We start from the raw sequence: 15,349 nt of genomic DNA, 5'->3' as shown, positions 1-15,349 counted from the left end.
TTATCGAAATCAAGTATTGATGTGACTCACATTTGCAAAAATATATTTCTGACCAATATACACTGGCAGCATTCACAGCCTGGGTTCCCAGCCCTACCAAGCTAAGGAAGAACAAACACGAAGAACAGACGCTAAGTCCACTGCCCCAGCGTCACAGCCCCCTCGCAGCTCCCCAACCCCAACAATATTCCCAGCCAGGGGCCCTCCATGGCTGAAGGAGTCTGCTCTAGTGAGGGAAGGCGGGTAAGGGATGCTGAAGTGCAGGACAGGCAAAGTGGCTGGGTTCCTGTAAACATCACACCAGCAGGAAGTCACAGTCCACACGGGCCACCAGAACGAGCCAGGGTGCAGGGTTAGGTCTCCAGATGTCTGTGGCTTTCCTCTCCATCCTCCTCCTGGTTCAGGACAGGAGTTACCGGGTTGGCGCGAAGCTTTTGGGTAAGCAGGCCTGCCAAGAAGACAAAGGAGGGGTCACCAAGAGGAAAGCGCTGGCCAGCCAGGATGTCACAGTCCAACTCCATCCCTCTGCCTGGTTGGAGCTAGGCTTCAGCAGCAGAAAGTTTGGACTAAAAATAAGGCAGGCACCTGTACGCTGAGCCATGCCTCCAGCCCTTTTTGCTGTCATTACATTTACGATCAGGTCTTGCCTTTATGCTGGAGCTGGGCCATCCTGCAGACTTGGAAAGACAAGTCCAGCCTGGGCAAATAATTTTGTTAGACCCCTCCACCTCAAACAGTAAGTTTGCAGGCCTCCTGAGAACCATGGATTATAGGCCTGAGCTTTCCTGCCTAGGCCTGAAGATAATTTTATGTGTTTACCGCACGTGCGTTTTCACGGGACTCATCACGTGGGGGCAGGTGTGGAAGTCCTGTTTTTTTTTACCTATGGCATCAGTTAGGCATTCAAGAAGTTGTGGATTTGGGGGCGAGTGAGGGTAGTCATGCCTCAAATCTCAGCTACTTGGCAGGTGAATAGGAGGGGACAGCCCAGCCTGGGTAAAAACATGAGGCTGTATCTGAAAAAAGAGGGGACGTGGTTCAAGTAACAGAACACTTGCCTGGCAAGTGGGAAGTCTTGGGTTTAATACCCACTAGGGCCAAAAGGGAAAAGTACATAGGGAGGGGGGATGGTATGATACTACAGATTTTATTTTTTTCCATATCACTACCATGAATAAAGGCAAGAACCCCTTGCCATAGAACAGGAAAAAACATTAAGAACATGACACAATGGAAATCACCAGTTCTGGGCTGGCTGCCCTGGCTAGAAAAGCTGGACCCAGAGAAGGTGGGGTACTGCAGGGAGCCTCCCTCGGCGGCCTCCCAGGGCAGTGTGAGCAGGAAGCTCCTTAGGAGCATGGCCAGTGAGGCCACCCCACAGCTGAGTGTGCGGAGGCCCCGTGCCTCAGTTTCCCTCCCCATCTAATGAGCCCTGCCCCACCCAGCATCATCAAGTGATGCTCAGGGGAAGCCATAGCAATTATTTTAACCATCCAGCCACGCCTCCTGCCAGAAAGGAATCTGGGGAATGAAGTTCTGCCCTTGAGGCTGAGATGACAGCAGGACGCTGGCATCTCTCTGGACTCACCTGATGTCAGTGACCTCACACTTCCCCCAATCTCGGGACTCCTGGGTACCAGCAACCAGCAGAGCAAGGGAGCCCCAGGCAAGGGAGCAGCTTTGGGACTAGAACCCATGCCAGATCGATAAACACTGACCACAACATTTATTTATATCAGTCCGCAACCCAAAGGACTGGCAGGAAATAGTACAGTCTTAAAGAGAAGTAAACTGAGGCTTGGGGAGGTAAAGCTGCTTATCCAAGGCCTTGGTAGAGCCAGAATTTAAATCCAAATATGTGACTAAGCGGCAATTTCAGAGGTGTGAAGCAAGCAGGCTGCTTGGGGGTTCACAGCCAAGCCTTCTAGTTACCTCTTTAGGGTTCATATTCAGGCTTCTGGTTACCTCAAGGAGAAAGTTTCAAGGCTGGGAGGTTCACAGCTGTGTGTGTGTGTGTGTGTGTGTGTGTGTGTGTGTGTGTGCGTGCGCGTATGTGTGTGACACTTGCTTGGCTTTTTCACGCAACAGTGATGCTCTAACACTTAAGTTGCAGGTCTACTTATGGCTTTTTGCAGAGCTAAGACTCTCACAGACTTGTCTGCCCAGGCTGGCTTTGAACCGCAATCCTCAAATCTCAGCCTCCTGAGTCGCTAGGATGACAGGTGACAGATGTGAGCCACTCACCAGTGCCTGCCATTTCCTCCTATCTGTGCCAAGTGGTGATGATTCTAAGACAAATCCACATGAGCTCAGTGGCAGAGCCCAAGCTTAGTATGTGTGAGGCTCCAGGGATCCCTAGCACTACTACAGAATAAATAAAATACATCAACAAACCCACATTGTAAAGACTTTTTTTTTTAAAACACAGTACTAAAACTAGCACAATCCAACATAAACTATAATGGAGAAAAATCATAGCTGGACAATGGAGAGACATGACAGCCAGAGCCATGGCTGGGTGACAGAAATGACCACACCCAGGTCACAGGGTGGATGAAGAATGTCTGTGGATGGGGTGCTTCTGTCAACACACCATCCCCTGAATCCAACCCGGAGGACAAATCCCTGCCAAGCCCGGCTGAGGCAGCCTACCAGATGCCAGACAGGTGACACCAGCATGTCCATGGCGACAGCCATTCCAGCCTGAGGAAGGCCCCCACTGAATGGCCAGGGTGGTTTAGGGCAGGCCCTGCACCCTACCTCCCCCCCTTTCATTGCCATGGGAGAGTAGAACAAATGTCACAGTCTGGATAAAGATGTAGACCAGACAATTCCAGGACTATATCAAGTGCACGCAGTGTGTGTGTGTGTGCGTGCGTGCGTGTGTGTGTGTACAGTAAAGCAAACTGCAATATTCAGGAAAATATGCAGCCCACTTTCAAGTGGTTTACGAACATAGTTGCACACACGTCTACTTGCATGTACAGATAGACACCTGTGAATGTACGCACACTGAAACCACAGTGTGCTTGTGTGCGCATGAGCAAGAAGGCTAGCGGGAGGATTCAGGTGAAGAGTGTGTAGGAATTGTTGGCATCCCTCTGGACACTACTCTGTAAACATGGAATTAGTCCAAAGTAAAGCTTTGTGAGAAGCCCGCACAGTGGCTCACGCCTGTCATCCTAGCTACCTAGGAGGTTGAGACCTGAGGATCACAGTTCAAAGCCAACCTTGGACAAGAAAGTCCATGAGACTCTTATCTCCAGTTAATCACCAGAAAGGAGGAGGTTGAACAGTGCAATGAGTCACAGCTAGGCCTGAGATCTGAACCCAGGGAGTCTGAAGCTAGGGTCCTGGCTCTTCACCACTCTTTAAGTACCCTAAGTACTCTATGGGGGCTGCCTTTTATAGCCCCTACACTCAAGAGAGAGAAGGAGCTAAAGTGAAGGCCCCCTTTCAATTCAATCTCTTTACCACACTGCCTCGCAAGTCCCTTGTCCTTTGCCAGCGATTCCTGGACTGGCTTTTGGGTGCAGTTCATGAGTCCAGGTGAGAATGAGGGAGAGAGAGAGAGATTTGACCCCACCTATGGAAAGGGGCACGGAGGCCAGGTTCCGTCAGATAATCTCCATCTGTTCCTCACATGGTTTGCCGGGTCCTAGCCATCTGGTCCTGTACCCCCAGGTCTGGGCTTTCTGAGCCTCCTCCTACCAGGCCCTGTCACACAGAAAGCTTGGGAAGGGCAACTCAAGAAACACTTCCTGGTGTTTGCGCTCAAATAGCATTTGCTGTCAAAGATGTCAAAGCATTTGGGCTTCAGTTTGGGGTTGTGAGTATGCCAGCGTTTCCATTTGGAAGCGGAAGTGTTTCTGTTGATACGGGGAGAGGATAAAATAGGCGTCTTCACAAGGCACTGTCTGAAAGTCAAGTGCTTGGCTTGGAGATGGGTTCATGTCAGGATCACAGGGGCCTAGCACACAGTTCAGTAGAATAGGCAGGACCAATGTTTGTTGAGTGACTGAGTAACTGTCAAAGGACTTAGAAACCAGGGGGAAGGAGGGGAGGGTGTCATATGGATTTGGAATGGATCCCTCTGATTGGTGTCGTCAACTTGTCTGAGCTTGCCATCTTCACTGAGCTGGCCTCATCCACACCTCTGCCACTTCTGGCTGGACACTTAACCGTCTCTTCAGTGGCCTCCTGCACTCACCCCTGTGGACCATTCTGCTTGCAGGTGTTAAGAGTCTTTGCAAATGTGATTCAATCAAGGCCTCCCCTTCCTCAAGCCTTCTACTGGCTGTCAGCTCCTGCCTAGTGTCACTCCCTGTGGCCCATCACCGCCCCCTCCCCAGGGGCCATGCTGGCCTCGTTTGGGTTGTGGACCTGCCAACTCTCCCATCTTCAGTTCTTGGCACCCAACAGCTTCCTCTGCCTGGACTGTTTTTCTCCGGATCTTCGTGTCTGGCTCCTTCTACCAGCCCGTATGCGTCATTCCTTTAAAAGGCCTTCTTTGACCCTCACTGAGTTGACAAACATCTCAGGCAGTGGATGCTGTTTCCAGTGTGAGGAAACAGTGAACACACAGGGGGAGCTTAGGTCTTTCTTGCATGTCTGATTGTGCCTTCTGATTTTTCTCCCCAGGCCAGGGCCTTGCTCATGGAAGGCAGCAGGTAGGCTGGGGGGTGGGGGGGGGTGGAGAGTGGGATGCTGAGTGGCCGGCCCAGGCCTCCCCTTGAACTTGACCCTTCTCAACTAAAGAAATGTTGATGATGTCTTAGGGGAGTGCTTTGCCCCCCAACCCCCCCAACATGTTTAATGCCAACCTCCATCGCTCTCTGCAACCAAGTGAAGGTTTGTGTTCACCCCAAATCCCGTGTCCCCACAACATGATGATGCTAGGAGGCCTTTGGAAGCATGAGGTCACGGGGATGGAGACCTGGAGAATGGGATTCATGTCCCAAGGAGAATTGTGAGGAAAAAATTATTGTTTGAGCCATTCAGTCTATGGTATCTAGTTATGGGTCTAGAAGGAACTATAACACCACTGGCTATGGGCATGTTGGCAAAAGTTAGGCATCCCAGGATAGGTGTAAACTGCCTGCCTGGGGTGAGTAATATTAGTGTCTGTTTTCTAGTGAGGGAGGCCCACACTTAGGCATTCCTCTCAGGCCCATGCCTGGCAGAACTCCAGCCTTACTGGCCCATGGGGCCTCCAGCCAAGGAGCCCTACCTGCTCCAAGACCCCTCCATGGAACCTGGCATCAGAACCAAGTGTTCCTCTTTCTGGTTAGGTGTCTCTGGACCATCTTCCTCCTTCCCAGACTTCCATCATCCTGCCTCTAACTTGCTGGGCACAAGCTCCCAGAGGAAGCCCAGAGGCAGGACTTCAACATCTCAGCACAACGATCTTCTGGTCTCTTCACCTGCTGACTTTGGAGCCCCAAGATCTTACAAATCCTGCAGATAACGCCAGCCTGGGCACCAACGCCAGCCTGCTGATTCTGGGAAGGCAACTTGCAAAGCTAGCACCTCCTGCAGATCTGAGCTGCAGAACTGACGCTGGCCACCAGGAAACCTGACTCCAAAACAGCAGCAGATGCAAGGGGAAAGGAAGTACAGGCTTTTCTGCGCAAGACTCCCTGGCCTGGGCCCCTTGTCCTAAATCCCCATCCAGCCCCCCAAGGAACTGAATTTCAAAGGTGATCAGTGCCACCTCCAAATGTTTATCCTTTCAGGACTAGTTAGATTCTCCGCAAAGCCAAGGTCATCATCAAGACAGGCTGAGGAGGGGCCGGGAGAGTGGAGGTGGTGGCGATTGGTGGGGGAAAGAGGGCCAACAATCTGCCTCCAAACAGAGCACAAAGGCTTTTTTCTAGAAGCCATGGCTGGAAGTTCTAAGACTACCCCCAAATAACATCTAAGCCCTAGGTCTTCCCCTTCAACAGCTGTCCCCTTTGATGAGAGAAGCTTTCCAGCCCCAGCTGAAAGCCTAAGACTGCCCTGGCATTCTTGGCATTCAAATTAGACCAGGAGTGGTCAGGAGTCAGAAGCCTGGCTGAGGGATGAGTGTCTGCCCTGGGGACAACTTCTTCTCCCTCTCCCCAATCCACCCTCCTCCCAAGGGGGCACTTACAGACCTTGGAGGGCCTCCTCGTGGGGTCCCATCCGAGTCCAGAGGGTGCCCCAACCAGGAGCGGTGGCATACTGTGTGGCCAGCTGGTCCAGGCTGAGGGTAGCAGGTCCTGGAGGGCACGGGGGGGATAACTGTCAAGAGCCTTATTCCAAGTACCCGTCCAGGACGTCGAGTTCCGAGTCGGCGTCGTAGAGGCCGGAGCCGGGGTCGGAGAGCACGCCGAGGTCCACGAGCGCCTGGTCCAGGTCCTCGGGCAGGAAGACCAGGCCCACGTTGAGGACGATGTACTCCATGAGGAAGGCGTAGTAGAGGATCAGCACGTTGACAAAGAACAGGCCCACGTAGAACATAGAGGACGGCAGCGGGGGCTGCACGTACGAGAGCAGGGGGCCCAGAGCGTCCAGGTGGGCTGCGATCCGGGCGCCGGGCATGCAGGGGGCGGCGAGGGCGGCGGCCACCGGGCGAACCCGGCGACCTCAGCCGCTGCGGCGCCCGGGCGGCCGGCGAGGGGCCAGCGCGGCCATCGGGGGACGCCCCGGGGGCTCGACCGAGGTGGCGCCGGGCCCCGGCTGACCTCCAGGGATGCGCGGAGGCCTGGGCAGACCCGCCGTGACCGCCCCCCCCCACCCTCCCCGAGACGTTGCAGGATGGGGTCGGTGCACCCCGGATCTGTCTGCACAGCCCCCAATCAACTCTCCGGGAGGGGAGGTGCGACCCTCCGAGGCCACCCCGAGACCGTCCCGCTCCCACCACCACTCAGCGTATCCCGGCTGCCGGGCCTTCCCCCGGCCGCGGCCGACTCTCGAACCCTCTCGGTGTCCCCGCAGGCCCAGCACCCATGGCTGCAGCCGCTGCGCCGCCCTCCTGGTTGGGATCCGAGCACCGCCTCCTCAGCGGCCCTGCGCTCTCATTGGCTCGCTGTTTCTTGCCGGGACTGATAGGTCCTCACAACCCCTGCGCTCATTGGACAGAAATTGTGCTGGAGGCGGGTACCTTTCCGCCCCGCCCCTCAAGGGGCGGGTGTTCAGCCTTGCTCTACGTTCATTGGTCAGCGTTGTCAGGGGGCGGGCTCCAGTCTGCGGGTTGCTTTTTCTGGATGGGATCTGAGTTCGCAGTTTTGAGTCCGGAGATGGGAGGGAAGGGATGCCGGGGCGGGGGAGCCGGGACGGGGGGGGGGGGGGGGTCGGGGGGTGGGGGAAGGGGGCCGGGCGGAAACCAGCCCAGAATGCAGTTCCAAGTTGGAGGGAATCATAAAGATGCAGACGCTGAAGGAAACTCCGGGCTTCCCGTGTCGTTGGTTGGAGTTGGGTCTGGCGCCTCATCTCTTTGGAACTGACTTTCCATCGCTTTTAATTAGTTTCCAAGGAGTGAAGATCAGCTGCGTCTCCAAGTTCCTGCCCCTTGGGGAGGATCACTGTTGGAAGGGACTCTGCATTGTCAGGCTTGGAAGACCAGAGTAAAGAAAGCCCAGAGGTCAATTCTTTCAGCCAGGAAAGTTGCTTATAATTGATTTGCTTTGCGATCCGTGTTCATAATGGTAATGATGATGGTGATCATGCAGGTGGTTGAGCAAGCAAGTAGTCCACAGCCCCACCTACGGGTCCTTCTGCTCACTGACAGTCTCGCTGTATCCTTGCCCATTGTGCTACATCAGGAAGCTACTGGGCCTGATTGGATTTCTTTGGAACCCAGGAGTTGCCGTTTTGGTTTTTGTTTGTTTGTTTTTTGGTGCTGGTACTAGAACACTCTGATTTAGATTTTTTTGCTCAAGGCTGACACTCTAGCACATTAGCCACAGTTCCATTTTCAGGTTTTTGTTTTTTTTGTTTTTGCTGGTTAATGGGCGATAAAGAGTATCAAAGGCTTTCCTGCTCAGGCAGTATTTGAGCTGTGAGCCTCCGATCTTAGCCTCCTGAGTAGTTAGGATTAGAAGTGTGCGCCACCCATCCCTCCGGCCCTTGTCCGTAACCTTTTGCTCCTTTAAATGACCGACCTTAGGCAATCAAACTATGATTCGATTTCCTGGATGATAAATCAGGGCTACAAGGCTGTTTGTCAGAACTTAATACTGTAATGTTATGCTCCATGCAATACCTCCCTCCCTACAGTGTTTTCAAACCCACAATGCTTTCGTCCCGGCCAACAGAGTAGCTAGGATGACAGGGGTGAGACTTCACACTAGGCCCTCTTCTTCTTCCTATCCCGGAAGTTAAGTGTGGTTAATAACAGCGATCTTTCTTACTTCGGAAGTCTCTTCTCAGGGCTCCGCCCACAGGCCTCCCGGGCCCGCCCACTCAGGCAGTGCTGTGCCTCTCCGCCTCTGGCTCCACCTCTTTCCTCAGTGTCCCGCTGTGCATGCTGGGACTTGTAGTCCATCCACAGAGTCCTGCCGCGGAAGGCCTCTCCGGAGAACTGCATTTCCCAGCATTCCTGGGGCGGTGGCCGTAAAGCGCGTCCGTGGAACGGCCGGTTCCGGCTGAATGTCAGTGTGGGGCTGTGGACCGGGGAGGAAGGTGGTTGGCGGTTCCTCTACCACCTCCGCCTCCGCCGCCGCCGCCGCCGCCGCCGCCTGGGCTCCCTCCGCGAGCGCTGGGCCACTCGGCCGGTCAGGCATGAGACCGTGAAGCGAGCGCCGGGCCCGGGCTGCCGACATGTTTGGCCGCTCGCGGAGCTGGGTGGGCGGGGGCCACGGCAAGTCCTCCCGCAACATCCACTCCCTGGACCACCTCAAGTGAGCGTGCGGGGAGCGCGGGCGCGGGGCGGGGGCCGCGGGCCGCCGGCGGGGGGCGGGGCGGGGGGCGAGCCGGGGCCGCGGGGGCCCCGGGTTCGAGGCTGACCCGCTCGCCCCTGCTCCAGTGACCTTGGCCGCGTCGGGGGTTCCCACCTGAGCGAAAGCAACCGGCGGAGGCCCCTGGACGGGGCGGAGGGAACCAGGAACCCCGCTCCCCAGATGAGGACGAGACAGGTGTGGGCTCCAGCTTGGACGAGTGCCTGGACTCGGGGGTAGAACGAATAGGGCCAGTCCCTGCCCCCGAGGGACGTAGGTCCAGGGTTGGTTGGATAAGAGGACGTTCAGAGAGCTCCTTGCAGGATGTATTCCCCCCCCTCCCCCCCGGCTGGAAATCTAAGCGAGGGGGCAGTCAGCACTATTGCCCCGCGGGGCGGGGGACAGATGACAAAAGTTGGGGAAGCAGGAGTGCGGAGATGGAGAGACTGGCCTTGAAGTTGGATCTGCATTCAGATGGACTCTTATTACCTAGTGGGTGTGTGACCTTGGATGAAGTATCATCCTACCCCTCTGGACCTCCGATTCTCTTGGTAATTGTGTTTGCTAGTTCTGCAGGGCCGTCCTGGACCCATCCCCACCCCCCACCCCCACCTCGTTCTAATGGGTATTCTGAACACCTTCCCTTGCCCCGGTGTATTTTTACTCTGTTCCCCCACCTCTTACTGAACTGATACTTCCAGGAGAGTAAGAGCTGCATGCTCATCTCACTGTCCTATTGCCAGCATGGAATACTACTGCACCCCAGCACACAGTATGAACTCATTGGATACTTAAAGGAATGAGTTGAGGAGAGGTACCAGGGGAAGAGCAAATGGGAGAGTGATGGAAAATAGAAACCTTTGAGGTGAGTTCAAGGGATCAAGCTGGTGGGGAGTAAGGGGACGCCAAAGGGAGAAGTAGCCAAACCTTTGGTGGTAAGAAACAGGCTGTCCCAGTGCAGTAGCTTCCACCTGTATTCCCAGCTGTGAGAGAGAGAGAGGCAGTGACAGAAGGATTTGGGTTTGAAAGAAGCCCAGGAACCAAGTTAATGAGACTCCATCTCAAGCACACAGGCTGGGCAGGTGGGTTGTATCTGTAATCTCAGTTATAAGGGAGGTAGTTTGCAGTCCAAACCTTATCGCAGTTAAAAATGACAAGACCTAGTGAAACGGACAGGAATTGTGTCTCAGTGGTAGAGCACCACCTAGCAAGCATAAGGCCATGTTAGTTCAAACTCCAGTATGAAAAAGTAAGGGGAAGAAAATAAAAAGAAACACCGTGGTTTCTAATAGAAAGTTAAAAGGAGGGGGTTGAGGGTGTGGAGAAACTATTGAAACAGTCTGTGGAAAGGCTGGTTGACAGGGAGCACTTGCAGGGGAAGGGTCACATTCTAACCTAAGGGCTGGGAGATTGAAGTGCTGTGTTCTTTCTAGCTGTGGGTACCACAGAGTTGAGAGTGGGGTGGTTTTGAGAGATGAAGCAAGAGGCAAGGATGGAGGTGAGTAGGGAGGCAAAGGAGCAGGGAGTGGCTGAAGGATTTCAGGAATTTACCCAGTGGGTGGAAGTGGCTGGGCTGGTGAGAGTGGGTTGTCTAGAGCTTGAGCTTGGATTCAGCACCCCCGCCTGACCTGTAGGCTTTCACCTAACTCTGCCTGTCTCTAGGCCTCTCAGTTCCTTACTGTGTGGTCAGTGCTTTGCTTGCCAAAGGCATCTGTGTATTTTTTTCTTTTAGTGCTCACATGTCTGTGAGTTGTGGAGTCTGTTGTCGTTCCCATTTTATAAAGGTGGAAACAAAGGTTCAGGAAGCTTAAGTCAATTGCCTGAAGATGACACAGCAGCTAAATAGCGTCAGAGGCAGGACTTGACTCCAGGGCAGGTACTTGTCACGTTGCCTCTGAATGGAACTTGCTCAGTTTGGGGAACTTTCCAGTCAGTGGAGTCTGATCACGTGTGGGGCACCCCTGCTGGCCAACCAGTGCACACTTGGGAATGGCAGGGTCTCAGTTCCTTTGCAGGTTCATTGTTGGGGTCTGGGGAAATGAGCTGCCTACTCTGTCATCTGTAATCCAGCCTGAAGAGCCTGGCCCTTTGTGGCATGGAGCTTAAAAGATCTCAGGGTACCCTGCGCAGCCAGTGTCACTATGCCACTCGAAGCATCATGAGAGTCCTTTGGCCATGATAGTAAACATCTTGGGTACGGAACAGCTCATTCCCTGAGGGCATCTGCAGGCTGGTGGGGGAGACATCAGAGAGCCAGTGACTACAATGTGTCGTGTGCAGGCACAGCAGGAGTTTTGTGGCATTCCTTCTGAGAGCTTTCTAGATCAGCGGCCCCAAGGATGGGTAGGAGGCCCCACGTGGCACAGCCAGATGTGGGAGGACGTCATAGAGAGTTTGTGGCATGTTGAGGTGGGAGCTGGGAGCTGTGGGGACAAGTCTGGAGGTTGATGGGACTTTGGTCTTTATCTGACTATAAGGAACCAACACTCATGTGCTGCTCAGGAGTGAGGATGTGGGGCACTCAGTGTAAAATCAGCAGAGCCTGGAGAAAGCTGGTTACCTTCCAGTGACAAGTGACAGTTCTGAATTTATTTCTGTGTACTAGGACAGTATGGGAGAAGATATTTAAAACAATTTAGAGTTTTTTTGTTTGGCATTTTTCAATCTTCCTTCTAGATGGGAATGAACTTACTTATGCTAAAAAATGAAAAGTTGTGTGCCTGAGGTCTTTGCCTACCAAACTGGTTAGTGATTTTGTTGAGGCAGGTTGAAATAGACACGGGATTATTTGCTGCACATCCTTGGTGGCTTATTGCCCAGACTTGAATCAGAGCTGTGGCATTAACTGACAGGAGCCCACCACCAGTTAGACTTACACTGCAGTGTCTTTTGATTGCGGACTGTGAAGCCACAGACTGGGAGAAGTTGCCTGACGTGTTGTGGCTATTCCTGTGATCACCCCAAGTGTCTTAGGTCAGGGGATGGGTCGGTTCCTGCAGGCGCCCCATAGTGGAGGTCCGGTGTATTGCTGGAGCTGTCAAGAATTCTTTCCACCCCAGTGCCCTTCTCCTCAGTCCCCATCTCCTCTGTGCCTTTGTCAGGAGGCTCCAGGCTCAGAAGTGCCTGGGAAAAAGAGAGCTCCTTTTCTGGATATTGGCACAAGCCCAGAAATGGCATTTCCAGAGCAAGTGACTACCCTTCTGACCAGGCGCATGGGTGTTGCATTCTTGTAGCTGTCCTAGTGTGCTCTTTCCCCACCATGCCAGCGGACAGAGGGTGAGAGCCAGGGGTGGAACCAGTGGGAAGAGCAGGGACTCTGACCAAAGAGTGGGGTGTACATCCGCAGGCCATTGCTCACCTGCTTTGGTGCCAAAGTTCAGTGCTTGGCCCTGAGAGCGAGGGGTACTGTACTTCAGTAGAGCACTCACCAAGGAGTCCCAGATATCCTCTATGGCAGGTCTAAGCCATGTGAAGGAAGTTGGGTGTCAAAAGCAAATGGTGGGCATCTGTTAGAGGCTTTAACCAGAGAGCTCTTGGGAGAAGGGTGAAGCGGTCCAGGTTGTTGTGGTCGCCTAGCGTGATCCTCCTTCATGGTCCTCTCTGCCTCCCATGCCCACCCGTGTGCACCTTTGCTGTCCGCACCTGAGCTCCCCTCCTTCCTGCCTGCCCACCTAGCGTCCTAGCTCTGTCCTTAAAATAAATCACCCTGCTGACGTCAGTCACGCTGAGTCTCACTGTCTTCTCCAGTATCTGAGTTTCTTACTCCGTGGATACATTATTGTAGACTGTCTGCTCTTCTCCAGGAATGGCTACTAGGTCCTGCAGGTGCTCAGGCTTCCTCTTGTCCTCACCCTTAACTTTCAGCTGCAGGCAGCTACCCCGTTCTCAGGCTTGTCCTCTGCCATCAGAAATCATCTTAGTGTTTCCTGGTATGAACATACACTGACAACAGCTTACTCAGCTGCCTTAGGCTGGCACAGGTCCTGCTGGTCCCAGCGTCTGCAGGAACTTAGCATTCTCTACGCCCCCACTCAGTGCACCTCAGTCTTAGTTCCACTCACAATCCCGGTTTGACATCTTGGAGGTGTGGGGAGTGGGGAATGAGTCACCAGAAGCACCTTTGCCTAATCTGAGCCATTCTGTACGGAGCTGTTTCTGGTCCCACTGAGTGGGAGATTGTCGGGAGGGTCTCTTCCCTATCGCTAAGCTGGTCAGGCTGACCCAGTGTCCTCCACCTCTCCCCCATGTCCAAACCACTGTTATTTGGAGTTGAGTGAAGCCTCCTATCATTCTACTTTTCCCTTCTAACTCCCAGTCAGCATGTGCATGGGTTTGAGGAACCCCAGAGGCCTCTTATAAAGCCAGCAGCCATGACCAGAAATGGCAGTCCCTAGAGACAGGCAGGGGCCCTAAATGTCCTCTGAAACGCTGTTTCCATGGGATGCCAGTGGAGTACAGGCTGCTTTAACTTGTGAGTAGGGAGACCCGGGAGGAAGTAGGGTTTGGGGAGGAGGGACGTGTTTATATCTTTAGTCCTTGGTGATAAATCTCCAGGGTGCTGGTTGCACATTGGCAAAAGGTTGTATTTTTCGGTCTCTAGGCAGCTCCCATGGCTAATAACATGTAAGGGTCTGATAGCAGAGCCTCCCTGTCTGCAGAGCTGCTGCTGGAGACAGGCGCTGTTGGCTCTTCCACGGCAGTGGGGGTACAGGCTGGCGGAAGGACTTTGCTCACAGCCTTCTGAGGGTTTTGCTTGTTGTTTGTCTGTGTGGTTTTCTTGTGTCAGAGGCACTCATTACTGTAAATGCCTGGCTAAGCAAAGTGTTGTTTACAACACTGTTGGCAGCTTCTGTAGTAGACCCGTTCTAGGAAGGGATTAGAGTGGCTGCTCCCAGGTGCCAGGGAGTGCTCTGGCAGGTACCTCAGCCACCACAGCCTAGCTGCTCAGACATTCTCATATTCCCAGACATTAGGACAGCTAGATTGGCTCGTGGCGGGCCAAGCCTCCATCAGGAACACGGTCTCTGGGTCTGTCGCTCCTTTGACTGGGAAAGACACTTGTGACACTTGTGCATCTGTAGCATGGCCCCGAGGTGATATGTGGTCATCGAGGCTTAGATTAGCCCCTCAGCAGGGAAGCAGAACAGCCCAGCTGTGTCAGCGCCCACAGCGAAGGATGAATTCTGACTTCAGCTGCACAGCTTGGCAGCCACTGTTTCTCTCTCTGCTGCCATCAAAAGTTTTCATCGCCTCTGAAACAAGTGGCATGTTGACACAGAAAGTCATGAATCGGTTTAGATCTCCAGGTTGCTTCCGTTACTTGATTTCTCACAGCTCTGGATAAGACACAGCGTTAAAATATTACATCCAAATCCGCCTCTTCCCCCGTTAGTGCAAATATGAGTTTAGGGCCTCTTCCTGAAGCCCTGTGTGAACCAGGGTGCTAGGACATTGTGGGACCAGGACAAGCCAGGCACAGGGTGACATAATAGGGCTTTAGGCTTGACATCCAGTGCCATGTTGCATTTCAGTGGCAGATACAGGAGGTTGTGCCTACGAACACCATTTATATCTGCAGCAAGGAGCCTCAGTTTACCTGGGGCTAAGAGACCCATGCAGAAGGGGCAGGGTGCTGCCACCGTGCTATGGAGGCCAGTGTGAAAGATGATCTTACAGGTATTTCTGTGATCACTGAAAGGGTGATTTTAAAGCATAGAGCCACCAGACACCAGTAGTTCACACGTGTCATCCTAGCTACTCAGGAGGCTGAGATCTGAGGATCGTGGTTCAAAGCCAGCCCGGGCAGGAAAGTCTGTGAGACTCTTATCTCCAATTATCCACCAGAAAACTTGAAGTGGCACTGTGGCTCCAGGGGTAGGGCAGTAGCCTTGAGCTGAAGAGCTCAAGGACAGCTCTCAGCCCACAGTTCAAGTCCCACAACCAATAAAACAAAAGAAAAAACATAGAGCCAGGTGCCAGTGGCTCCTGCCCAGAATTGTAGCTACATAGGAGACTGAGATCTGAGGATTGAGGTTCCACACCAGCCCAGCAGACGAATCCAAGAGACTCTTATTCCAGTTAACTCGCAAAAAAGCTAGAAGTAGAGGGCTGGCTAAAGCAGTAGAGCACCAGCCTTGAGTGAAAAACTGAAGAAGAATAGGAGGCCACAAGTCCAAGCCCTAGTGCCGGTGGGTGTACATCCATGGAAATGCAAAGTAATGTCTTTCCGTGTGAAAGAGTATTGAAAAGGCAAAAGGAAAGAAGTTAGGGGCGTATATTACCCCATGGCAAGTGGCAGGACTTCTTAAGCAGCTGCAGCCAGCACAGTGAGCAGCTGGTATGCTGCTCACATTAGGTACCCACAGATCAACGCAGCTAGAGCAACAGAAGGACTTAGGTTATCACCTGATGGCTGATAGGGTGCTGCAGGAATGCAGGAGGGAAATGAG

General features: G+C 53.4%; 2 protein-coding genes across 10 annotated transcripts in view; one reads left to right on the top strand and one right to left on the bottom strand.

Annotated features, from left to right (window-relative positions):
* Window positions 1-92: 92 nt before the first annotated feature.
* Window positions 93-6,749, bottom strand: Dexi (Dexi homolog). 2 transcript variants are annotated; one of them, XM_090324619.1, is made up of 3 exons: window positions 6,134-6,749; window positions 884-1,016; window positions 93-448 (listed from the first exon to the last, which is right to left on the bottom strand). In XM_090324619.1, the coding sequence occupies exon 1, from the start codon at window positions 6,562-6,564 to the stop codon at window positions 6,277-6,279; it is 288 nt and encodes a 95-aa protein (XP_090180745.1). In that variant the 5' UTR covers window positions 6,565-6,749; the 3' UTR covers window positions 93-448; window positions 884-1,016; window positions 6,134-6,276. The 2 variants fall into 2 exon arrangements, with proteins under 2 accessions (XP_090180745.1, XP_090180743.1); XM_090324617.1 differs by lacking the exon at window positions 884-1,016 and having other exon boundaries at window positions 6,138-6,749.
* Window positions 6,750-8,686: 1,937 nt separating this feature from the next.
* Clec16a (C-type lectin domain containing 16A) overlaps window positions 8,687-15,349 on the top strand; it is a 132,271-nt gene continuing 125,608 nt past the window's right edge. For all 8 annotated transcript variants that reach the window (XM_090324612.1, XM_090324611.1, XM_090324610.1 and 5 more), the window contains exon 1: window positions 8,687-8,864. In XM_090324612.1, the coding sequence (XP_090180738.1) occupies window positions 8,785-8,864 (80 nt within the window). In that variant the 5' untranslated portion in view covers window positions 8,687-8,784. The remainder of the gene's footprint in view (window positions 8,865-15,349) is intronic.

Source organism: Megascapheus bottae, chromosome 36 (genome assembly GCF_031878675.1).
Source record: "Megascapheus bottae isolate mThoBot1 chromosome 36, mThoBot2.hap1, whole genome shotgun sequence".
Classification (NCBI taxonomy): Eukaryota; Metazoa; Chordata; class Mammalia; order Rodentia; family Geomyidae; genus Megascapheus; species Megascapheus bottae.
The sequence above is the reverse complement of the archived record's forward strand: the minus strand, read 5'-3'. Positions and strand labels throughout refer to the sequence as shown.